This window comes from Leptinotarsa decemlineata, unplaced genomic scaffold (assembly GCF_025532065.1).
Source record: "Leptinotarsa decemlineata unplaced genomic scaffold, Ldec_3_MD MMD2_tig00004307_RagTag_RagTag, whole genome shotgun sequence".
NCBI classification, from domain to species: domain Eukaryota; kingdom Metazoa; phylum Arthropoda; class Insecta; order Coleoptera; family Chrysomelidae; genus Leptinotarsa; species Leptinotarsa decemlineata.
In genome coordinates, this window is record NW_027412606.1 from 18,385,287 (window position 1) to 18,410,418 (window position 25,132).

Sequence of the window (25,132 nt, forward strand, 5' to 3'; positions counted from 1 at the left end):
TGTTAAAAAGGCAAAGTTAGTGAAATATGGCGTCGTTAAAAATAAATTGAGCTCTGAAGATTACGTAGATTGCTTGAAGAATTTCAAGTAGAAGAATATCATACAAGGCACAATAAGATCATTTGCTCATAACGTTTTCAGTATAGAGCAGACAAAAATAGCCCTTAGTCCGTATGACCACAAATGTCATCTTATCCCCAAATCATTCGATATATTACCTTGGGGGCATTATAATTTGAAATAAGTTTTTTTACTTGCAGATCTCAATATTTCGTGTACGTCAGCATGAATTTGGAACAACTCTGCATCAAAATCGTTGAATTTCATTGCATTTTCACCATTACCTCTACAATTGACAAAAAAAAAGTCAGTCAAAATTATGTGAAATATTAGGAGAAAATTTCTCAAGATTTATCAATATGCGATAATCTAAAACCAGGAAACACCATTTTTTACTGTATTTCAACAATCCATTATATGTAGTTTTTCATTGCTTCATTTTTATAATTCAAATATGAGTAGTTTTTCATTGTATCATTTTCATAATTCAAATAAGTATAGTTTTTTAATGTTGTATTTTGAGGAGGGTATTTTGAATAAAGAAAAAAAAACAAAATAATTTTTTGTATTTCATTAAAATATTTTCGTACAATAGAAAGTTTTTTTTGGAAATTTGATTATTTTTACAATTGAGGTGAACCACCAGGGCAGGTTTGTTGAGCGAAAATAAAGTATGAATATCATTTTCATTTATTACATAAATCATACACTAGTTTTTGTTTATAATAAAATGAATATTCACGTAAAGCATTAGCCAACATACTATCTAAAGATGAAGCTCGACAAAAACCTTTATTTCTTCCAATTTCTTCCAAAGTCAAATTGGTTTTATTTTCACGTAACCATGATTGAATAATTTTGAAAACACCCCGATGATAGTCACTAAAGTTTATGGTATCCAGCATACCGATTCGATCAGGCAGCACCCTCATATAGATGTTTAGGACATCATTTACATCTTGTTGAAATAGCTCCATGTTCGTGGTATCCTTGGAAATGGAAACTTGTTTGGTATTACTTTCGATGTTCTGTGTGACGTTAATGTAATTCCCGCAACGTGTTGGGATTGGATCAAACTCGTCTACGTAGGCATCGATTTGTGAATCGAAGAAATTTTCCTTCACTTGTTGCAGGATATCAATTAGGGTCGCCCATACATAAGTTGATAAATTGATGTAACGAACGGAGAATTGTTGCTTCAATATGATGCATGAACTAAAGTCTCTGGATGGACTTAGACCGCATCGAATTTCATAAGATGACATGGGGAAAGTCATCAATAACAATTGGTGTTCGTTTCGAGCAGCTATTTCGTACTGCCCCAACGCTCTATCGATTTCACTCATTGTAATCTTCACAATCACTGTCACACATTACTTCAACTTCACTACCATGACCACTGTCGAGAGACATTTTGTTCAAACTGAATATCCATCGGTGTTTGCATGCACTCTTATAGCTTCAGATCACATGATCAATTTCAAATATTTTGTGTTTGCGTTGAACACTCAAATATATCTCCACAAAAGGCCCCCCTTCCAATACAATGTGAATGTGCTTGTTTTCCATAAGATTCTATACAAAATACACGTTTTCGATCCAACTGTTATGTTTGTTAGCCAAGCCCAAAATTTTGACGTAAAATTTTTACCTTTCCTCTTCAGAACTTTTTCCACGAGATATATATCAGGATTTGCAGTTTTTTGTAATTCCTCCCCATAGAAAGCACCCCTAATAGGTACACTCTGCATATCTTCTAGCATAAAGGTGGCGAGATTTGTAATATTGACTTTGATAATTTTGAATAATTCCGTAGTCCAATTGGGTGTGTAACCCTTGTCGAAAACGTTTTTTGCCTTACCGATTCGCACAACATCGCCGATTTTGAATTTTCTCGGTCCAGCTATTTTCATATGGGTGTATATCGATTTGAGAATTTGTTTTTCGTTGGTTTCGTTGATTTTCGAGGGTTGAATACCCGTCTTTGAGTTTCGCGTATCATTGTAGGATTTTGTGATTTCAGGCAAGACATTCAACCACTTGTAGGTGCCTTTCGAACTGAAATATTTGAAAAGTCTTTCTTTCAACGTCCTAATGGTACGTTCAGCCATAGAAGCCTTAGTGATGCTGTACGTATTGTAGTGATTTATTCCGTGTTTTTTCATCAAAGTTTGAAACTTATTATTGTAAAATTCTGTCCCTTGATCGGTTTGTAGATTTTTTGGACAACGTTTTGTATGTTCCAAAATATCCGAAAACGTTTTGGTAATTTCTTCGCCCGTTTTCGATTTCAGCGGTGTCCACACGAATTTCGAAAAACAATCGATGACGACTAGAATAAGTTTAAACTTTCGATTTTGGTGAGCGAACGATCTCATCTCAGCCAAGTCCATCTGCCATAAATCATCCAGTCCCTTGATAATGGTACGGCGTCGAGAAAAATTTTTTCTAATTGGTTTATGCAGTTCACGAACAAGTTGAATCTTGTCTTTGGAGGCCATAACTGTGCATAATGCCGTGAAACAATTCAATTCATTACATTGGAGTTAGGTTTCTTCGATGTTTTCTTTCTTTCTTTCTTTTTGTTGATGGCCAGCTCCAAAGTTTTAACATTCAAACCTAATGTAGATATTTGCGATTCTACGTTTGATCTAAATTCTTTCAATTTTCTATCCATTTTCTCGGTCAAAATGTCAGTTTGCTGCAGAGATTGCAAAATGTTGGCATTCTTTTCGTGAACCAAACTGGTGAGTTGAATTTCACTAGTTCGGACTTCCATTGTCTACTATATAAAATGATTTGAAATCCCTGAAACAACTAAAAAAAAAGAAGAATTGAAAATGAATAGCTGAAAATAACAATTATATTAACCAAAATAAACCTGAAATGAAATAATAGTGAAATGAAATACAAGTAAAAACAGAACAATTGAATAAATGAATAAAAAAGGAATGAAAAAAGAAAATAAAAAAAAGTGGAGAGATGGAAAGCGGGGATGAGTGAAAGTACTCGAACGACCTATAAATAGCCATCTCTCGGAGAAGTCAGTCCAGTATTCACCCGAAGACGATTGTAGATACTAACAATCGAAACGTCGTGAACTAATGTGACTTGGAATCTCTCCACTTTTTATTTTCATTTTCTTTTTTCATTTTTTCATCTTCATTTATTCAATTGTTTTATTTTTACTTGTATTTTATTTCACTATTATTTCATTTCAGGTTTATTTTGGTTATTATAATTGTTATTTTCAGCTATTCATTTTCAATTCTTCTTTTTTTTCAGTTTTTTCAGAGTAGAGGGGATACGAGAGTTCTATGGCGTATTCTTTAGGGGACGTACTTACGGTAGTGAGTGGGAAAGAGACGTGTGCGACGTGATCGACGCATGGAAGGATGGAATGAGCATCATGTTGATTCATTTGATAGATAAGAGCGCGGTGGAATTACAAAAATAACTTAATAATATTAATAATGGACGAAAAATCGGACTAAAGAAAAATAAACATGGCCACTGGCGTTAAAGAAAAAAAACATGTCTACCAACGTAATAAAAAAAACATGTCTGTCATACAGGGTGTCTCATCGTTTAGGAAAAAAAAATGTACGGGGTGTCTCAAATACGTCAGCGTGGAAAATAATGATATAATAATATTAATGAACGAAAAATCAGATTGAAGAAAAAACATGGTCACAGACATTAAAGAAAAAAACATGGTTGTCATACAGGATGTCTCATCGTTTAAGAAAAAACATGTACGGGGTGGGGTGTCTCAAATACGTCAGCGTGAAAAATAATAGTATAATAATAATAATGAATGTAAAATCATTCTGAAGAAAAAAAATATGGCCACGGGCTTCAAAGAAAACAACATGGTTGTCAACGTTATAGAAAAAACATGGCTGCCATACAGGGTGTCTCATCGTTTAGAAAAAAAACATGTACAGGGTGTACGTCGACGTGAAAAAAAAATGATATAATAATAATAATGAAAGAAAAATCGAATTGAAGGAAAAACATGACGTCAATATGTACAGGGTGTCTCAAAATACGTCATTTAAAAAAAGTTTAGCGAGGCTCTATGGTTTTGGTGTGTGATTCTTCAATATGCCAGGTGGGGGGTCTAACGTTTTAGCGTGCGATCCCAATGGGAAACGTTTGAAAATGGGGGCAATGGAGGTATTCAGCAATGACATTTCAAAATACGTCAGATGCGTCTTTTCGTGTTAGTTGGGAAATGAGGGAGTGGGCGTTAAAGAAAAAAACATGGCTGTCATACAGGGTGTCTCATCGTTCAAGAAAAAAACATGTACGGGGTGTCTCAAATACGTCAGCGTGGAAAATAATGATACTATAATAATAATGAACGAAAAATCGGATTGAAGAAAAAACATGGCCACAGGCGATAAAGAGAATCGAGCAGCGTTATCGCGGTTCGATAGATAACTATTCGATCGCGCTTGGAATGAGAACAAAAAGGTATACAGGGTATTGAAGAAAAAACATGTACAAGGTGTCTCAAATACGTCAGCGTGGAAAATGATGATATAATAATAATAATTATTGAAAAATTGGATTAAAGAAAAAAACATGGCAACGGACGTTGAAGAAATAAACATGGTTGTCAATTTCAAGGTCACGCGTACGGCAGAGAATCGAGCAGTGTTATCGCGGTTTGAAAGATAACGATTCGAGCGCGCTTGGAGTGAGAACGAATAGGTATACAGGGTGTCTCATCGTTTAGGAAAAAAACATGTGTCTCAAATACGTCAGCGTGAAAAATAATGATATAATAATAATAATGATGGAAAAATTGGATTAAAAAAAAACATGGCCACGGGCGTTAAAGAAAAAACATGGCTGTCATACAGGGTGTCTCGCCGTTTAAGAAAAAACATGTACGGAGTGTCTCAAATACGTACGCGTGGAAAATAATGATATAATAATAATAATGAACGAAAAATCGGATTGAAGAAAAAACATGGCAGCGGGGCTTTCAGTGCAGCGTTGAAGGAAAAAACATGAGAGCAATATGTATAGGGTGTCTCATTCAAGAAAAACATAACAGATTAAGGGGGGCTTTATCGTTTTGACGTGTGATTCTTCAATGTGTACAGGGTATCTCATTTGAGAAAGAACATGTCAATGAGGCTTTATCGTTTTAGCGTGCGATCCTAATGAGAAACGTTTGAAAATGGGAGGCAATGAGGGTATTTTTCAAATACATTTCAAAATACGTCACATGCGTTTTTCGTTTTTGTGTTAGTGACGTCAATGTATACAGGGTGTCTCAAAATACGTCAGCGTTGTTGAATTTTAAAAATAATGAATGAAAAATCGCATTAAAGAAAAAAACATGGTTACCAGCGTCAAAGAAAGAAAACATGGTTGCCATCGGGATATACAGGGTGTCTCATCATTAAAAAAAAACATGACGGTAATGTGTGCAGGATGTCCCAAAATGCGTCATTGAAAAACATGACAGTTTAACGAGGCTCTATCGCTTCAACGTGTGATTCTTAAAAGTGTACAGGGTGTTTCAAAATACATCATTTAAGGAACATGATGGTTCAACGGGGTTCTATCGTTTTGACGTGCGATTCTTCAATATGTACAGGATGTCTCATTCGAGAAAAAACATGACAGTTTAACGGGGCTCTATCGTTTTAGCATGCGATTCTTCAATGTGTACAGAATGTCCCCAAAATACGTCATTTAAAGAACAGGACAGTCTAACGGGGCTCTATCGATTTGACGTGCGATTCTTCAATATGTACAGGATGCCTCATTCAAGAAAAAACATTACAGTTTAACGGAGCTCTATCGTTTTAGCATTTGATTCTTCAATGTGTACAGGATGTCTCAAAATACGCCATTTAATAGAAAAAAAACGTCGTTTCTGGCTCAAAATCCAATGCTTCTCCTCATGAAGCTCAAGTTCAGTCATTTTAAGACCTCGTAGCGGAACGTTGTGGAATACCCAACTCAAGGTAGATGTGACGTGTGTGAGAGTTATATGATGCAATATATATATATATATATATATATATATATATATATATATATATATATATATATATATATATATATATATATTCGGATCATCACGTACAGCACGCTTAATGAAAGGAGAAGAAATGTAGAATTTATCGATAGAGAAAAAACAAAGATTGCGGTCAGAAGGGCACTAAGCCACATTGTTGTTAACCAAGATAGCATCATCAGGAGGAGTTAACCAGATAAAGATGAACATAACAGAAAATTTCATATAGGGGGTCGTTTGAGAAAGAAATGTGGTAACGAGGATCTAGGAGGATATAATGTGATAAAATGTTCAGTTTTGTCTTGAAAAACGCATTGAAAATTTTGTAAAATTTCGATGCGTTAAAGTAGACTGTTTTGTCATTTGGATCGCATCGAAAAAAATGCATTTTTTCAAGTCTCATTTCTTCTAAAAACACATATGATTTGCATTGTAATGCGTCACGGAAAATGATGCAGAGATGACATGAAAACCGCTTCAAAAAAATGTCAAAAATTCAGCGCGATAAAACGTTCATTTATGTCGCGATTATCGCATAAAATATTTCGCAAAATTTCAATGCGTTGAGACAGTCAATTCAGGAACTCCAATCGTTTCGAAAAAACGTTATTTGTGCGACACATTTTCCAAACAAATAACGCATGACAGAAATATCGAAAATCGTGTATGGTATGAACTAGAACCGATTTTTCGGTTCCAATTGATTTTCGTCTGAAAATACAGACTATCAGCCAAAAAAAATTCACCTCAAAATTACTATGCAAATTTGGTATTCGAAATATCGAAATCATTTCCTTCATATCATTATTTAGGATGTTTCGCTAATCAAAATTTTATGCACAAAAAACGCTACATATTTTCAAAAAATAGGAATATCGTCTAACAGAAAGGTAGTAAACTGTTTGTAGTAGAAACAGAACTTGAATTTCTTTGGATGTGCTATTAAGAGAAAAAGGTTCTTATGATATAGAGCAAGGAATTTATGTGAAGTTTATTACGTTGAAAATACTTTTGTGGCAATACCTAATAGTGAGTAAAACAATGCATAATACGCGTATACAGAGTGGCTTAGTGCTTCAAAATACGTCTCGAACAAATAACGCATGACAGAAAGATCAAAAATCGTTTATGATATGAACTAGAACCGATTTTTCTGATAGAATAAAATATAATTTATTTTTTGTTGATAGAATATCATATCGATGATGTATTTTTCGTCAACACTATGACATTATATTTCCATTTTTACTTTTATATTCAAACCATCGATTGATAAACATATTTTTTGTAGTGAAATCGTATTTCATCATTCGACGTCTTGGAAAATTGAAATATCGAGTTGTACGTCTTTTTGAAGGTTCCGTTTGAAAATTGATTGGAAATCAGATCGTTATTTAGGATGTTTCGCTAATCAAAATTTTATGCACATCAACTGCTTCCAAAAAACGCTACATATTTTTAAAAAATAGGAATATCGTCTAACAGAAAGGTAGTAAACTGTTTGTAGTAGAAACAGAACTTGAATTTCTTCGGATGTGCTATTAAGAGAAAAAAGTTCTTATGATATAGACCTAGGAATTTACGGCAAGTTCAATACGTTGAAAATACTTTTGTGAGAATACCTGATATTGACTAAAACAATCCTTTCCGGGATATAGATGAATAATGAGTCCCAACTTCCATCTCGAAGAAAGTAAATTATCTTCCTTCATCAAGACCAAGGAACCAATTTTCAATTCTCCCTAGGACGATTTCAATTTAGTTCTCTGTTGGAGTTCGGATATATAGTCTTTCTGTTCCGAAAATGTTGATGACACTGTTGGATATGTTGATATCTGGACTTCAATTCATGGGAATGTCTGAAGTTCGGGTCCGGTATGGTAGTTAAGGGTCTTTCCACAAGAAAATGAGCCATAGTAAGAGGATTTAAATCTTCAGGATCGAAGGAAATGGGAAAAAGGGGCCGTGAGTTTAATACTCCCTCTACCTGCACAAGAACTGTGTTCAACTCTTTGAAAGTCTAATACGCATTTCCAACCCTTTTCAGATGAGCCTCACTTGATTTTATTCCAGCTACCCAAATCCCTCCGAAATGAGGTGAATAAGGAGAAATCAAATCCCATTTTATATTGAATTCAGATATTTCATTCTCTAACTTGTTTTTCTGATCTGCCAAAAACATACCCAATTCTTTCAAATGAGATCTAGCGAAAACAAAGTTTGAACCATTGTCGGAAAATAAATGAGAAGGTTTTTCGCGACGAGCCATGAACTTTCTAAATGCCATCAGAAAATAATGTTTGGTTAAGTCTGAAATCAATTCTGAATGAATCGCCTTTGTGGCAAAACAAATAAAGAGTCCTATATAACACTTATTGAGTTTTGATCCCCGACCTTTACGATCATTGACCAAAATAGGACGCAGGCAATTGACCCGTGGATGGCTGTATCCCTATTGGTTTAGTGCGAAAACATTGGACACAATGTCGTATTACTTTTTTAGCAAGGATTCTTCCATCAATGGGCCAATACTTTTCTCTCAACGATGCCAATATTTGCTGTGGACTACAATGCATGAGTATAGAATGCTCATACTCGAATATTGATTTAGTCAGATGGTGATTAGCACTAAATATGTTTGGATGTCTTTTATCGATACTGTACAATGAATTTCGAAATCTACCTCCGACCCTCAGAATACCGTCATCATCAAGGAATGGGATTAAATTTAGATGTTTACTATTTCTGATACTTTCTTTGTTTCCTGTGATGATCTGAATTTCATTATAAAATGAATGTTGTTGAGTTGATTTTAAAAGTGTTTTAGAAGCCTTATCAATCTGGAGTACGGATAATGTACTGAAATTGCGAGACTGCACATTTTTTAGCAGTTTGACTTGAATCTGTTAATTCATGACACAACTCCTTTCAAATGATTCAGTTTGGAAAAGTTTTCAAATAACTGAATTTCCTTTTTCAAGTCTAGTAATTCATTTGTTTTCAATGAATTAACTTCATTTGGCCAATCCTCACAACCTTTTGAAATCAACAATGGACCATGCCACTACAGCTGAACATTTGCTATTTCGTCAGGCATCAATCCACGAGATAAAATATGCGCCAGATTTTGACTGCTAGGAATATGACGCCAAATGTCACTATTAGTTAGTCCTTGTATTTTTGCTACTCTGTTGCTCACAAAAGTTTTTAGTTTGTTCAGTGGTGTTTTCAACCATGCCAGGACTATAGTTGAATCAGACCAGAAGAATCTTTTGTTGATATTTAGCCGTAATGATTTCGATACTTTGTTTGCCAATCGTGCTAATATTAATGTACCCGATAATTCCAAACGAGGCGAACTGATTGTTTTTAGAGGTGCGACCTTAGTTTTTGAACAGAATGAATTGATTGTTACAGTATAATTTCTCTTAGAGTCTGTCTGTTTCGCATATTCGATAAATTATATCAAGGTCATTGTTCTGCAAAGTTCGCAACTAGGTACGTTTCTCGTTGTCTTGTCAACTTTAAATATCGCTCCGCATCAATCACCGACAATTAGCTGCAAAATTAGATGAAATATTCTCATGAGTGGGACAAAGAAGTTCAACAATGATATTAAATATTTTGATTCGTGAACGAGAGCCTAGACCCTTTTCAACATTTCAAAATGTGAATCAGTAGTAAAAGATTCCAGGCAGGAGCACAGTGTGTTCATTTAGGGAATGTGAAAATACGAGTTCTGGATTATTTTTCATTACTATTACCTACGATTGGGGATTGAATTGCCGTGTTCCATTTTTTTTAACAACTAGTGTTGTGAGATTAGTTGTTATTACCTCTTTTAAAGGGGATACAAAGCTGAAATCAGACTCTAAGGCAACCCTCCATCAAAGGTATGGCAAAAATAGTTGACGAAGTATCCTAGAGTTATAGTGTTCTCTCTATCCTCTAGGCCTTTTTCGTTTTATGCCGTTGGATAACGTAATAAAGGAATTTCTGAAACTCGAAAGCCTGACAGTTCCACTACTTTCTGGAAGTCAGGAGAGTGCAGTTTCAACTTCTCAGGTTGCAGCCAAAAAGGAAGGAAAGCTAACGAATCGGATTAGTACCACCATTATTTCTTTTATTATTGCCTTTTTCTTCTGACACCCAATTTCGTCACCAGCCAAATTATTTGTAATTATTTTCAAGCTAACTTGTTTAACTTTATAGATAAATTAGACTTGTTTCAACCCCTAGTACGTACAGGGCTAGGTATTAGTATACTAGAAAATGAGTTTTGTAAAGTCACGTAATATAGACGTTCTCTCTCTCTCTCTCTCCAAAGAAAAGGTTGCAATAATTGAACTACTTAGGAAATACGAACCATCCGTCTCCAATGAGCTAATCAGTGCTCTACCCTACCTCAAATACTGGCTTTCAGTAGAACACTATAAAATTTTGATACGGTTTCACCCTTCAGAGTAACAACTGATGAAATTCTTACACAGTATATAAAGACTCCTTCTGAGCCAGGAAAAAGCCCGTAACATGACTTCTATATTTCCGTGTTTATTAACTAACCTTAAGTAGATGCATCCTCCATATGCCTTTCCAGAAGCATCAGCAAAACCGTGCATTTCAATACTTAGAGGTTCAATACATAACACGTGACGGTTAATTCGGATGTCATTTAGTAGGGTAAGTTTATTTCGGAATTCAGACCAAAATACATGCATACTGTGAGGTAATTTTTGATCCCAAGTAACCTTTTCTATCCACAATTTTTGAAGGAGAATTTTGTCCAGTATTATACATGGACTTAATAATCCAAGCTGATGAAACACTTGAGAAATGCTAGATGAAATAACGCGTTTGGTTATCTTTTTATTAGCTATCCCATTATTCATTCTGTATATCAAACTATCCATATTTGGACACCAATTCAAGCCTAATGTTTTTGCATATTCATTGTCTCCTAGTTTCACCAATTCAGTCGACCAATTGTTTTGCGCTGTTACATATTTCAAGGTTTCGAAATCGTTTGAGTGAAATTTCCTCAAATTGAAACAACCTTGTTTCAAAATACTAGAGATCCCTTTCACTATTAGAGCTGTCTTCTCAATACAATGAGCACCAGTCAGAATATTCCGGATATTCAATTTTATTTTCCAGAGCTACTTGAAAGAGACACCTAATAGCAAGAAAAGATCCAACTGTTATTCCATAGGTGATAGTATTCAATTGGAACGTTTCTAAAGGATTATCTTAACTCTCACGCCAGAGAATCCTATGTAAACATTGGTGTTCTGGAGCAATTAAAATTTGACGGTACATTTTTTCAATGTCAGCTGCTACCACATACGCATGCTGTCTAAATCGTAATAATATTGCTAATAAATCATTCTGAATTGTTGGCCCTACTAGCTGAATATTGTTTAGTGAAAAACCACTTCTTGTTGGAGCAGAAGCATCAAAAACAACACGTAGTTTTGCGGTAATGCCATCTTCCTTAAACACGGCATGATGAGGCTTGTAGTAACAGAATTTTGAGAAAATATTCGCATCACCTTGTTTCATTTTAGTCATGTTAAACGTTCATATTCTTTCATAAATTTTATGTATTCGTCCCTCAAATTGGGTAGCCTTTGAAATTTTCGTTCTGAAGGAAGAAATCGGTACTCTGCGTGTTCGTAAGAATCGCCAAGTTTTTCTAAGTCGTCTTCAAATGGCAATTTTACTATAAGTCTGCCATCATCATTGCGCAATGTATTTTCTATAGAATGATTTTCACAAGCCATCTCATCTTTTGACCACATTTTTTCATCTGTACATTCAGTCGGTAGCCAAGCGGTTCGACGTGGGTGCTTTGTTCACTCACTCGAATTGACTGCTGTGTTGTTCGGTGGTTCAAGCCCTAGTCTGAACGATCGATCTTCACTTACTACCGTCCAACCCGTGTTAGGAATCACACGTTAAAAGGTAAGACCTCGTTAATCCTTAGCTCGCACAAGTTTCGACTTCTGAGAGTTGTCGTTCGTAGGGGTGCGACAGCTGGTTAACGGAAAAACAGATTTAAAACAGATTTAAAACAGATTCTAACTCCCAAAAATGCGATAATTGAAATTGAATATCGCATATTTGACTGAAATTACAAGTCTTATTTGAAAACTGAACTTTATTACATGGACCGGAAACAATCCATCCCAAACGTGTTTTTTGTAGGACAGGTTGATTATTTCCCAAGGAAATCTGACCTTCTGCCAACAAATTTCAAAAAAAATTGGCCCCAATAAGCATGTTTATTTGGCTTGGTTCATAAAATGACGGGTCAGCTAAAATCAGGTTTTTAGGAATATTCAATCAAGTCTTCAGTGTTGAGAGATGCACTCGGTAACTCGCTGGAAATATGAGGAATAACTAAACATGTAATATCTTCAGAAAATTCATTGTGAAGAGATTGAATTATTAAGTTACATTTTTCTGTTATATTTAAGGTTGATTGACTTATTCCAGAAACTGATAAATTAATTGGATTAGTGATTAAATTCAATCGTCTATATATATTTTTTGTAATATAACTTGATTGTGATCCTGAATCTAACAATGCACGAACTGTATGAGGAACTTTGTTCGCATCTAATACTTGAATATATGCCGTAGGCAAAAGGATGTGTGAATCTGACACCCGAGAAGACAAAGTTGAAAGATTATTAATGGATGGGTCGTCGTTATTAACATTTAAATCATTCGGAACATGTTTTTCAAAATGTAATAAAGTATGATGCTTTGAGTTGCATTTTTTGCAAGTTCCCCGACGACAAATATAGCCATTATGTCCGGGTCGTAGACAATTTGAGCACAATTTTAATGCTTTTGTTTTCTCTAATCTCTTGTCAACCGGCAATTGCAAAAATTGAAAACAATTTTTTATGTGATGTTCTTTGCTGCAAACTTTACATTTGAACTTATTATTATCGGTTGCAACGAAATTTTTAGATATTTTGGCTTTAGCCAATTTTTCAAGTTTATTTACCTCTAAAGTTTCTAATAAATCAGCTCGTGATTTTGAAAATATTTCAAGGTCATTCAATGCCATTAAATTGTTATCCGCTTTATATTCCTCCCACTCGCGTAGTGTAGAGAAATCTAATTTTGTTGTCACTAAATAAATTATCAGTGTATCCCATTTATCCGTAGGTTGTTCGAGTTGTTCCAACGCTCGCATATGTTTTGAAATAGTATTCATACATTTTCTTATGCCATCTGTTGATTCCCTATTCAACAACTCCATATTAAATAAAGCCTTGACATGATTCTGAACAAGCGCTCAAGCATAGCTTTCCACTCCACTGCATAGTTTTTTGATGTAAATTTAAGAGAACCTATAACCTGAGTCGCGCCTCAAGCCAAAGCCGATCGAAGATAATGAAACTTCTGAATGTCAGTTATACTCACATTTTGGTGAGTTAAAGATTCATAAGTACTTATGTAGGTAATTTGACATTGAAGTTTTAGTTTGAAATAGAATTATTCGCCAATGGCTGAGAAAGAGTTGAGGAATGAGAAGAGACATTATCTTGATTAAAAAGAATTTCAAAATCTTTTATAGTTTTCTTTGCAATTGAAGTAAGGTTGTAGAAAGAGTTTTTAAATGACTGTCTTTCGGAAAATTCACTTTCTAACTCATCTGTCGAACACCCAATGAAATTTTGAATCAGATCAAATTCAATCATAGTTCGTTCAATTCTTTCTAATCTATCTTTTAGTTGAATGATATCAAGGTCTGAAATGTCTGACTTCCCCTTCACATCATCCACATACTTAGAGAATATAGTTAACTTTGCCTTCAATGAACCCCGTTTTTTATTATTCTCACACATCTTGACTGAGCTTCGTCAGCGAATCTTATATAAAGAGCAAACACAGTTCCCAAGCCGGCAAAAACAGTACTTAAAGGAAACTGTATGAGGATAATAAGGATAGGAATGGACTCACTTTATAAAAGGCTTCGAAGATCTCGCTGATCTTGCAGCGAAAGCTGGATGGGCCGGTTACCTGCGTTCTACTAGTTATCTTGTTTCTTTTGGTAAATCATAAGCGATGACCAGCAACCACGATCTGCTACCAATTTATGTTATGTTTTTCATTGCAATAACGACGCTCTGCTACCAAATTATGTTATTGAAAAACTAAAGACTGAACCGCTTACGTTCTACTAAGAAACTGGGCTGCTCATAGCTTCTGAAACTGTTATTTCGTGAATGTTGTACAATTCCACATTTCATTATTTTTGACAATTACGTGACGTTTTTCAATTTTTTCAATAAACATTGGCGTTACAAAACATTAGAAAAGGGAACAAAATAAATGTTGATTTCTTCAAATTCCCAAACAGTATTCTTCAGATATCATTTTATCACTAAATATTTCATTTGTTTGACGACATTAACATTCTTTCGAAAAAAATAATATTACCCGCCCGAGTATTTTCTTCACCCCCACTCCCCCATTTCCCAACTAACACGAAAAAGCGCATCCGACGTATTTTGAAATGTCATTGCTGAATACCCCCATTGCCCCATTTCCAAACGTTTCCCATTGGGATCGCACGCTAAAACGTTAGGCCCCCACCTGGCATGTTTTTCGTAAATGAGACACTCTGTACACATTGAAGAATCACACGCCAAAACCATAGAACCTCGTTAAACTGTCATGTTTTTTAAATAGCGTATTTTGAGACACCCTGTATACTTTGACGTTATTTTTTTTTCTTCAATCCGATTTTTAATTCATTATTATTAGTATTCCATTATTTTTCACGCCGACGTATTTGAGACACCCCGTACATATTTTTTTCTTAAACGATGAGACACCCTCCATGACAGCCATGTTTTTTTTCTATTACGTTGGCAGACATGTTTTTTTCTTTAACGCCCGTGGCCATGTTTTTTTCTTTGATCCGATTTTTCTTTCATTATTAATATTATACCGTTATTTTTGTAATTCCACCGCGCCGTTATCTAATGAATCTACTTGATGCTCATTCCATCCTTCTATGCGTTGATCACGCCGTACACGTCTCTTTCTCACTCACTACCGTAAGTACGTCCCCTAGGGAATACGCCTCAGTTCTCTCGTATCCCCTATACTCGTCTAAAGTATCTATTTTCAAATAGAAACCCCCTATTTTCAAGATTTGATTGTATAAGGCATTAACAATAAGGATACCTTTGGATGACGATACCGATTCAAAAAATTAGTGGTTTTTACAATTTAGTATTTTTATACCGACACAATATTCACTATACGGTTTCTAAATACTGTCAGTTGGTTATGAATGCGTGGCTTCAGAGAACAATCACCTCCGCTATGTATGATTTGAAAAAAATAATTGTGAAATGTTGAACTCCAATTTTTAAACTTCTGACACTGGCGTTTGTTTGAAGGTGATTGACAATGTTTCATGATGAATTTCACTAGTTCGGACTTCCGTTGTCTATTATATAAAATGATTTGAAATCCCTGAAACTACTAAAAAAGAAGAATTGAAAATGAATAGCTGAAATTAACAATTATATTAACCCAAATAAACCTGAAATGAAATAATAGTGAAATAAAATACAAGTAAAAATAGAACAATTGAATAAATAAAAATAAAGAAATGGAAAAGAAAAAGAAAATAAAAAGTAGAGAGATTCCAAGTCACGTTAGTTCACGACGTTTCGATTGTTAATATCTACAATCGTCTTCGGGTGATGATTGGACTGATTCCTCCGAGAGATGACTATTTATAGGTCATTCGAGAACTTTCACTTATCCCCGCTTTCCATTTTCCGCTTCTTTTTAGTTGTTTCAGGGATTTCAAATCATTTTATATAGTAGACAATGGAAGTCCGAACTAGTGAAATTCTTCTGACACTGGCACTCAGATCAAAATTTATACCATATGGGAAACTTTTTTTTTGAAAAGTTTCAATGAAGTTCAACTTCAGCACTTGTTTGTGCTTTAAATTCAACTCAAAATGATGCGGCCAACTGCGATCCACTGACGTTCAATGTTTGTCAAATTCAACTTTTTTGTTGAAAAAAAAAATGAAAAAGTGCATTTTTAGATCGAATTTAACAAAAAGTTATTTGAAAAAGTTGTGTCTACGGCAATTTTATATCCATATGCCAAATTTTATGCAACTAGGATAAAGTTAACGTTTTGCTTATTTTTGACCGATATCCCCTTCATATTAAAAAACAAGTTCGGTTAATTGTCATCAATTCATGTATACATATCAAACTTTACTGAAGTGCTGCACTTCAGTAAAGTTAGATATAGAGAATCCTTCTACCAAAGAGATGATCTTTCTTGCATAAGCATTCCAGACATGTACGCAATCGAGAGGTGTACGTAATCAAGAGGGCTGTTTGTTACTCGATTTAGATTATTATTCATAATGAAACTGTAGTCATTCTAATGAACTGATTCACTTTTTATTTTCAGAGTCAACTACCTAATCTTCGGCCTGAAACCAATGTGGTTCCACTTGACGAACGTTGTGCTGCACGCAGCCGCCTGCATCCTATTCACCCGGGTGTGTCTGTGCGTGGCTGGTCTGAAACCCCCGTTTGCGGCGATGGCCGGTCTTTTATTTGCCGCCCACCCCATTCATACCGAAGCGGTAAGTGCTTTATCAAGTTTTTCAAGAGATTCGAGTGGAAATGGGGTGTATAATGAAGGGCCCACGCAATTCAAATCGACTGATAATGCAGCCGATAAGTGGCGAGATGCGAATTATTGACGCCTCGAAGTTGACGTGTCGAGATTGTCTGCGATGAGTGATTATACGGTGTGTTCGCTAGAAAAATAGGTCATGTTTTCGTTTGAACCTTGATTGAAGAAAAATTGAAGATTTTCAATAACCTATTATAAATAATCTGTTTGAAAAAATCTGTTTTTCCGTTAATCAGCTGTCGCCCCCATACGAACGACAACTCTCAGAAGTTGAGAAACTTGTGCGAGCTAAGGACTAACGAGGTCTTACCTTTTAACGTGTGATTCCTAACACGGTTGCAGAATCATCCCAGCTTCAACTAGATGAATTCTCTCAAGAAAAATATCTTATCGAGGCAGAAATCGAACCCACGGTCTTCCGATCGTGAGTCGGGCGCACAACCATCGCGGAAAATTCCACAACAATTTCCAAACAGAATTGTATTACAAGTTTCAAGTATGGGATTAACTTCAAATAGAAATTTGTTTCTGTGTGGAAGTAGAACCCATTTCCATTCTTTTTCTGCACATGTTGATAGCACAAAGCTTTGGGAATGGACTCCAAATCTGCTCTCTTCTGAATAGCTAAAAGTTATTATTCATCCACCCTCAATTCACCTGCTACCATCATTTGGTTCAAACTGATTGACATTCACCAAAAAATCTTCTGATTACTCAGTATATGATTGGTATAATGTTGGAAGATATATTTTCCCATTGATTGACTTCTTACTATCGAGGTATACTGAAAGTAGGTGGAGAAAGTAACACCAAACAGATTATACAAATACAACACCCGAAAATTAAATGAATCGAAAAAGTATTGAAATTGAAAAAAGTATCAACATATTATACAACACATATTTCGAATATTTCAAAAACAATAATCAGCTTGATAGCTGACAACAGCCTTTGATGAATAAAAATTTTTCAAAAGTAAATGGAAGGTACGATGTGATGTTCAGTGATGTTCAAAAAGTCTTTTCAGAAAAAAAAGAAATTGAAATTGATATTTTCGGTTATACGGAACCCAAACACTTTGATATCTTTCCCTGCTTCGAAATATATTCTATGACCCCAGTTCTGTGGAGTATTTTCTAGTTTTTTGATCCATGAGCAAAATGTATTGAAAGGTGCCGATTTCAAGAAACATCGATTTACCTGTTGAACGTAAAACATCGCTTTGTTGGATATACTGTAGTACAACACTAATCGAAATGCTTGAAATAATATAGATGCATAGAATTTTATAAATCCAATTGGTGAATTCATTCAGAGTTTGTAATTCTAATATTGATTTGTATTCATCTTGCATGAGATACATACTCTCACCTTGATGACATCCCAAAGATAATCTCTATTGATAAATCATATCACGTATTCGATTAAGTTTTTCATGGAGGAAACTCAGCCTCAATGATATTCACAAAGACATTAAAAATGAAAGAAAAGTAATGTATTCAAGCAAATGAATGGATTTGATGAATTATTGATGAGTCAGTTAATACAATCGATAATTCCTGGGCCGGGATTTATTATGTCTCTATTGAATGTGTTCCTAAATTCATTTACTTTTTCGTTGCTAGCTTTTCTACATCGAATAAATTGAAATTGAAAGTTCATTTTCGTGAAAGATATTGCCAAAAATTTGTTGGATGTGTCTTCTACACATAGACCTAATATTCATCGAACAATTTAAGTAACAAAAGGTTATAAAGTAGATTAAATCAATAAAGTGGATATTCTAGACTCCGTGCATATGTGTTGTTTCCTGCTTTCGGCAAACAAGTGTTGCCCATCTTTGCACTTGGCCCCACCGCGCTGATGAGGCCAATAGCCAAAAACACGTGTCCGCGGTTTGCCCCTCTTTTTGGAGTGTTGTGTTCACGAATTGTTCCATTTTTGATATGTATCATACACACACGATAAAATCTCTCTCTGTATTTATATTCTGGACCCGGATGTCACGCAGGTAACTATAGCTGCCTATGTGGTCATGTTAGATGTAGCCTGGGAATTTTAGGTCTTCTAACTGGAACCACAAATGTGCGGTTGGCTCCTGTTGTTGACTCCGTGCATATGTGTTATTTCCTGCTTTCGGCAAATAAGTGTTGCCCATCTTTGCACTTGGTCCCACCGCGCTGATGAGGCCAATAGCCAGAAACACGTGTCCGCGGTTTGCCCCTCTTTTTGGAGTGTTGTGTCCATGAATCATTCCATTTTTGGTATGTATCATACACACTCGATAAAATCTCTCTCTCTCTCTCTCTCAATATATATATATATATATATATATATATATATACATATAAGGATGGGCAACACTCGTTTGCGAAAAAAGGGTCGATAACAAAACGAGCAGATTCACCGTCAGGGGGCCAACTACGGTTTTGTAGCCAGAAACACGTGTCTACGGTTTGCCCATATATATATATATATATATATATATATATATATATATATATATATATATATATACATACATAAATCGGTTAAATTCGTGAGGTTGCAGTCAATAGCTGGACTGTTACAAAGAAAACTCTTTGTTATATGTCAAGCTTTCGGTATATTTCACACCTTCGTAGGACAACTTCAATAATAAGATTATACATCTTGTAAAAAATATATAAATATGGAGAACTTACTAACGTGGGAATAAAATATAAAATGGTTCAAAAACAGATAGAAAAACATCAATAATAAATAACAGTTGATAAAAATTTTTGGTTGACAATGTCAAGTGGGAAAATTCTGAATGATACTCGAATTACTAGATCTTTTATTTTCTTTATCATATTTCAGTAGGTACGTGTAAATTTTGCTAAGACTATCAATATAAGTTCGTTTATTCATTGAATGTTCTTCATTATTAATATGTATCATTTCCAAAAATATTCTTTTAGTTGTATTGGTTTCTCTATCAACTGTCATTTATTAATATTTTTCTATCTGTTTTTGAACCATTTTATATTTTATTCTCACGTTGGTAAGTTCTCCATATTTATATATTTTTTACAAGATATATAATCTTATTATTGTAGTTGTCCTGACGAAGGTGTGAAATATACAGAAAGCTTGACAACAGCCCAGCTATTGACTGCAACCTCACGAATTTAACCGACTTATAGTTAATCCAGTCACTAATTATTCTCTTATATATATATATATATATATATATATATATATATATATATATATATATATATATATATATATATATATATATATATATATATATATATATATAGATATATATATATAGATATATATCTATATATATATATATATATATATATATATATATAGATATATATATATATATATATATATATCTATATATATATATATATATATATATATATATATATATATATATATATATATAATCTAGAAAGGTGAATGCAGTCAAGATGCTGGAAAATATTTCCATGAAAATCAAAAAATAAATAGATGAGAATTCGACAAGTTGATTTGGGTGTCAGACCAATAGGTGGTTCCACTTATGTTTCGCTTGCGTTTACGCAGCTATTTTCATCAAGTACTTTCTTGGTTTTTTCTCATTTTGTTTTCAATAAAGGACCGCCTGCCCGGTACTGAAGATGCCCAATAGGCTGAAACAGCTGTCTAACGATAGCCCGATGGCCATTAATTTTTTGATTTTCATGGAACTATTTTTCAGCATCTTGACTGCATTAACTGACTGCATTAATATATATATATATATATATATATATATATATATATATATATATATATATATATATATATATATATATATATATATATATATAGAGAGAGAGAGAGAGAGAAGAAGGTAATCGTTGCTGACTATTTAGGAATGGAACCAACAAATAATGGGGCCAAGCAGCAAATGAAAGAGTACTCTTTAAAGTTTGTCCAATATTAGACATCCTTTAAGATAAAATATTTTATCCAATATTAGACATCCTTTAAGATAAAATATTTCATCCAATATTAGACATCCTTTAACCAGTTTTATAAATGTATTGTATCAATGTTCATCCATCATGTTGTGTCCAATATTTTACATAACCATCGTATGAAACATCCTCAAAAAGTTCATCCCTGATGATGGAAACAATTTATTAAATTTCCGAAAGCTGGCTCTACTCAACTTTCTTGAGAAAAGCCAAGAAGAATATGAAAATTCAACTCGTATGACTTAGTACTGTCATTTTTCTAGGTAACAGGAATAGTTGGACGAGCCGACGTCCTGGCCTGTGTCTTTTTTCTTCTATCACTTCTGGCCTATCATGGGTGAGTTTCTTTCAAAATATTTTTCTTAAGTTTCGAGTAATTAACCAGTGTAGACAAAAATTGTTACTTCGTCGAACATATCACTCAAAAAAAAACTATTGATACCCGTTGGTTGATATTTGTAATTATCATATTATCTTCATTTATTCTTCCGAATGATTATTATCTTCACCCCACGTGTAGGAGCGACGAAAATCACATATTTATTATGTGGAATATTCCACGCTATTCTCAAAAAACGTAAATAGATATCAATTTTCAGATTTAAAACAACACAATTGAGGCCCTTGAAGAGTTGAATTGGAAAAAAATATTAGGATGTATATTTTTATACCTGTCCAAAAATAATATAATCCATTTTTCACACATTTCTCAAAATGCAATCGTCGAAAACAAAACAAAAATTTTCTCAAATTGAAAATAGCATTCAATTTTCAGAAACTTGAATAACCATCTCTGGTTTTGGAATTGAACAATGAGTAGAAGGTATTCAATAATACTTGGGTTTCATGGTCCTTTATAGGATGATACTTGGCACAGTTAGTCATCTTGATTTCATTCGGGTTGGAGCCTAGCTCCCTTGGTTGGCACAGTGGTCGATAAATATAGATATATTTTGTCATCTTCTGAAAGTTTTTCAATGAACTTCAAATGTAATAGATTATTTTTCTTGATAATTCTGAGCATCTTCATAGTCAAGAAATATAACATGTGTCAGCCACGTTATCGATGAAGAGTTTTTTTTAATAACTTTTCAACTGATATGAGATTCCATTAATATTATTTTTTAGTGTTACAATCGTTACAATCTCAAGGACACTATGAGTAACAACATAAGTTTACATAACGATTATTGTCATTCAAGGCGATATTTAGTATTTTCTCACGGAAAATAATGGTATGGAAATGATGGTGAACACCCTTTATATCCAAGAAGGACAGTTCACAATTTTCCTCAAAATTTTTCATCATAAATTTCTTGAATAGAAGTTTATTAGCCAACGAGAAATATGTCACATTTCATCCTGTAGTGTTAAATACTGATCATAACCCAAACACATATTTTGATGCATTAAGTGATATTTCGAAAATATTATCAACATATACCTTTCAACAGAATGGAATAATTTCTGTTCTATACTTCACTATACTTTTACCACATTTACTTAATCTAAGTTTCTGAAGTATCGTCTGAATGTCCCAAACGTTTCAACCGAAACAACTCGAAGACACTTTCGACTAATGAATGAGCAGATATTCCAAGCAGAATGAACATCAAAGTGGCAGGAGAGGTCTTTTGAGAAAAGCACATCGAGATGAGAGATTATAAAATAATAAATTCATTTCGCCTTTGCCAACCTTTCATGAGAGATATGTTACGTACTTCAAAATACACATTAGAGTTCACACTCCATCGTTCAATCGAATGAAAAGCATAATCCTTTCATTGTCAACGAGTTCGCGTGTATTTAATTTTTCACGCCACCAGAAAATAAGTGATTTTTACTTCGCGTTTGAGGAATACTAATACATGACTTTAACGAATCGGAATATTGGAATATTTCTTGTTTGTTGGTGTCGACGTTGTGGAAAGGCGCTCCCAATATCAAATTCGATCGATATCTGTTTGAAAATAAGAAATAATCTCTTCGTTCTGGAATGAAAAACATAAATCCACTTTCTACACTCGATAAACTCATTTTCATTACAGAAAAGCGACCCGTTTCACGGAAATAGCAAACATATTTGCGTAATTTTTTTTGTTATATCACATCATGAAGAAGGTGCCCTTTTTAACCAACTTCCAAATATATGAGGGCTAGAATTTTCGCCCCCAAGGGCGATGATGTACGAAGTCTTAACATATGGCAAGCCTTTGTATCTCCTTAATGAATTTATCATGTTTGAAAACTTGTGATGTGTGATTACTGAAGTTATTTCCAAAATAACCATTTGGTGTTGGGAAAAAACTTCAGTAACATTTTTGTTTGAAAACCTCAATAGGGTGAACACAAGAAAAAATTATTTGCTAGTTATTTCCAAATACTCAAGTGTACTGTACAAACGTTCTTTTTCATTTTCAGCACCCAGATTCTCTAACACTCTTCTCAAGGAGTCTTGGAACTTCTCTATATATGGGTGTTTTCGAAAATAAATTGAAAATTTTATTTCCGTCCCTATAAATTGCTTTCAAGACGGACGTGTGTATGATAATTATTTACGCTATGGTTATAAATGAGATGAAAAATATATTTCAGAAATTTAGTCATCAATTTAATTTTATACTTTTATATTTCATAACCAGAAAAAATTGAATTGAAGGGGTTATATTTTTAGGAGTGATTAATTTTTTGGGAAAGAAAGTTTTTGGCTTTCTACTACTCCATCTGATACAAAAAAAAGGGATGAGAGAATCTTCCAAAGAAAGGAAGGAAGTAATCAATTTGAAAATTCATGTATAGAGTTTCAAATTGATTACTTCCTTCCTTTCTTTGGAAGATTCTCTCATCCCTTTTTTTTATCAGATGGAGTAGTAGAAAGCCAAAAACTTTCTTTCCCAGAAAAAATTGTTCTAAAATGAGTATTTTTGATTCTAAATATGCTGATTCTCAAATATTACTTGTATAGATTTCTCTGATTCTTTTTTTCTGCATTGTTGAGTTTGCGCTGATTAGGCCTTATCCCTCGAAGCCCCGATACATTCGAGGGCGTGCCTTGAGCAAGCGCGGTGAACCAAGAATGACAGCCTTCTGCAGGCTGAGATTTCTGCCTTAGTGCTGCAAGCCGGTATGATTTTGAGATTCGAGAATAGAGAGGGTATCTTTCCACCAAAGAATCCAATACTCAGAACAACCATCATGACAGAGTGGTCTGGATGGAGAATGCGGAGTTCGAATACAAAATCTGGATATTTTATCCGATATTTTATCCAGACGATATTTCTCTCGCCAGTATCTGTAAACAACACGACAAATTTCGTCTTGCTCTGATGGTTGAGAAGAACTAAAACAGGTTTATTAGCCTAAGGGTGGGGGACAAATAGTTCCAATAAATTCGGTACTTTTCGTTCACCACAACGGATTCAATCCCCCCAGAGCGTAGGGCAACTCCGGTGACTAGTCAATTCTGTAAGAGTGCTGTAGATGGTAATATAGCACTGTAAGGGCTACGTTATGTCGATGGATATATGTCGAGACCGCATATGTTGGACATGCTGATAGCAAGTGCATTAGGGTTTCGGACGCCTCGTGACAGGACCTGCACCTTGGGTCAAAAACCTCTATACCCATCACGCGACTGCGTTAGACTAAGGTATTGAGGACACCATCCTAACAAGCTATGATGAACCACTCTGTTTCCGACTTCATCCCACTCGACCTGAGGAAAGCAAAAGTCAAGCGCTTTAATAAGCCAAGATCTTCAATGTCATTGAAGATCTTGGCCCATTGTCTTATCCTTGTGTTTCCGCAGCAGTGAGCTAGGTTGGAATGCCCTGCCACTTTTATGTGAGCTAGGTTGGAATGTCTAAGTTGAGTGGCTGCGGGTTTTCATAGATATACTTCCAGAAGGGGTCCACCTGATCAGTGGTCGGCGAATTATCCACTACTCGTGAAGGCTCTTAGAATAAGCCAGGAGGTTTCTCGCGGAACCTAAGGTTTTCCGCCATACTTCACGCTCGCCTCACTAGTGACTAGCATTCGTATCCTATCAAGGCAGTGCTGTTTGGTGGTCAGCAGCACACCTTGACTCAAAGTGTAATGAATACGTCGTAGATTGGAGCCTATTCGCCGCACTTTGGGCGTGAAAGGCCTGTTGGCCACCCTGTTCTCCATCACACATTGAATACGAGACGCGTGTTGCCTCGCCGACGTGATCTCAGCCTCCATATTGTCTACACGCCGTTCAATCTCCCGAACCGCAAGGCCGGGATTTCGTCCTTCCGATTCGGAAAGCGATTGAACGACGGTGTTAATTTGCCAGATATCAGCCTCTCCTGTTAGAACACT

General features: G+C 34.7%; 1 protein-coding gene across 1 annotated transcript in view; it reads left to right on the forward strand.

Annotated features, from left to right (window-relative positions):
* LOC111505504 (protein O-mannosyl-transferase TMTC1) overlaps positions 1-25,132 on the forward strand; it is an 816,809-nt gene that overhangs the window by 430,520 nt on the left and 361,157 nt on the right. Inside the window, exons 3-4 of the mRNA XM_074179103.1 lie at positions 16,578-16,755; positions 21,052-21,125. Coding sequence (XP_074035204.1) covers positions 16,578-16,755; positions 21,052-21,125 — 252 coding nt within the window. The remainder of the gene's footprint in view (positions 1-16,577; positions 16,756-21,051; positions 21,126-25,132) is intronic.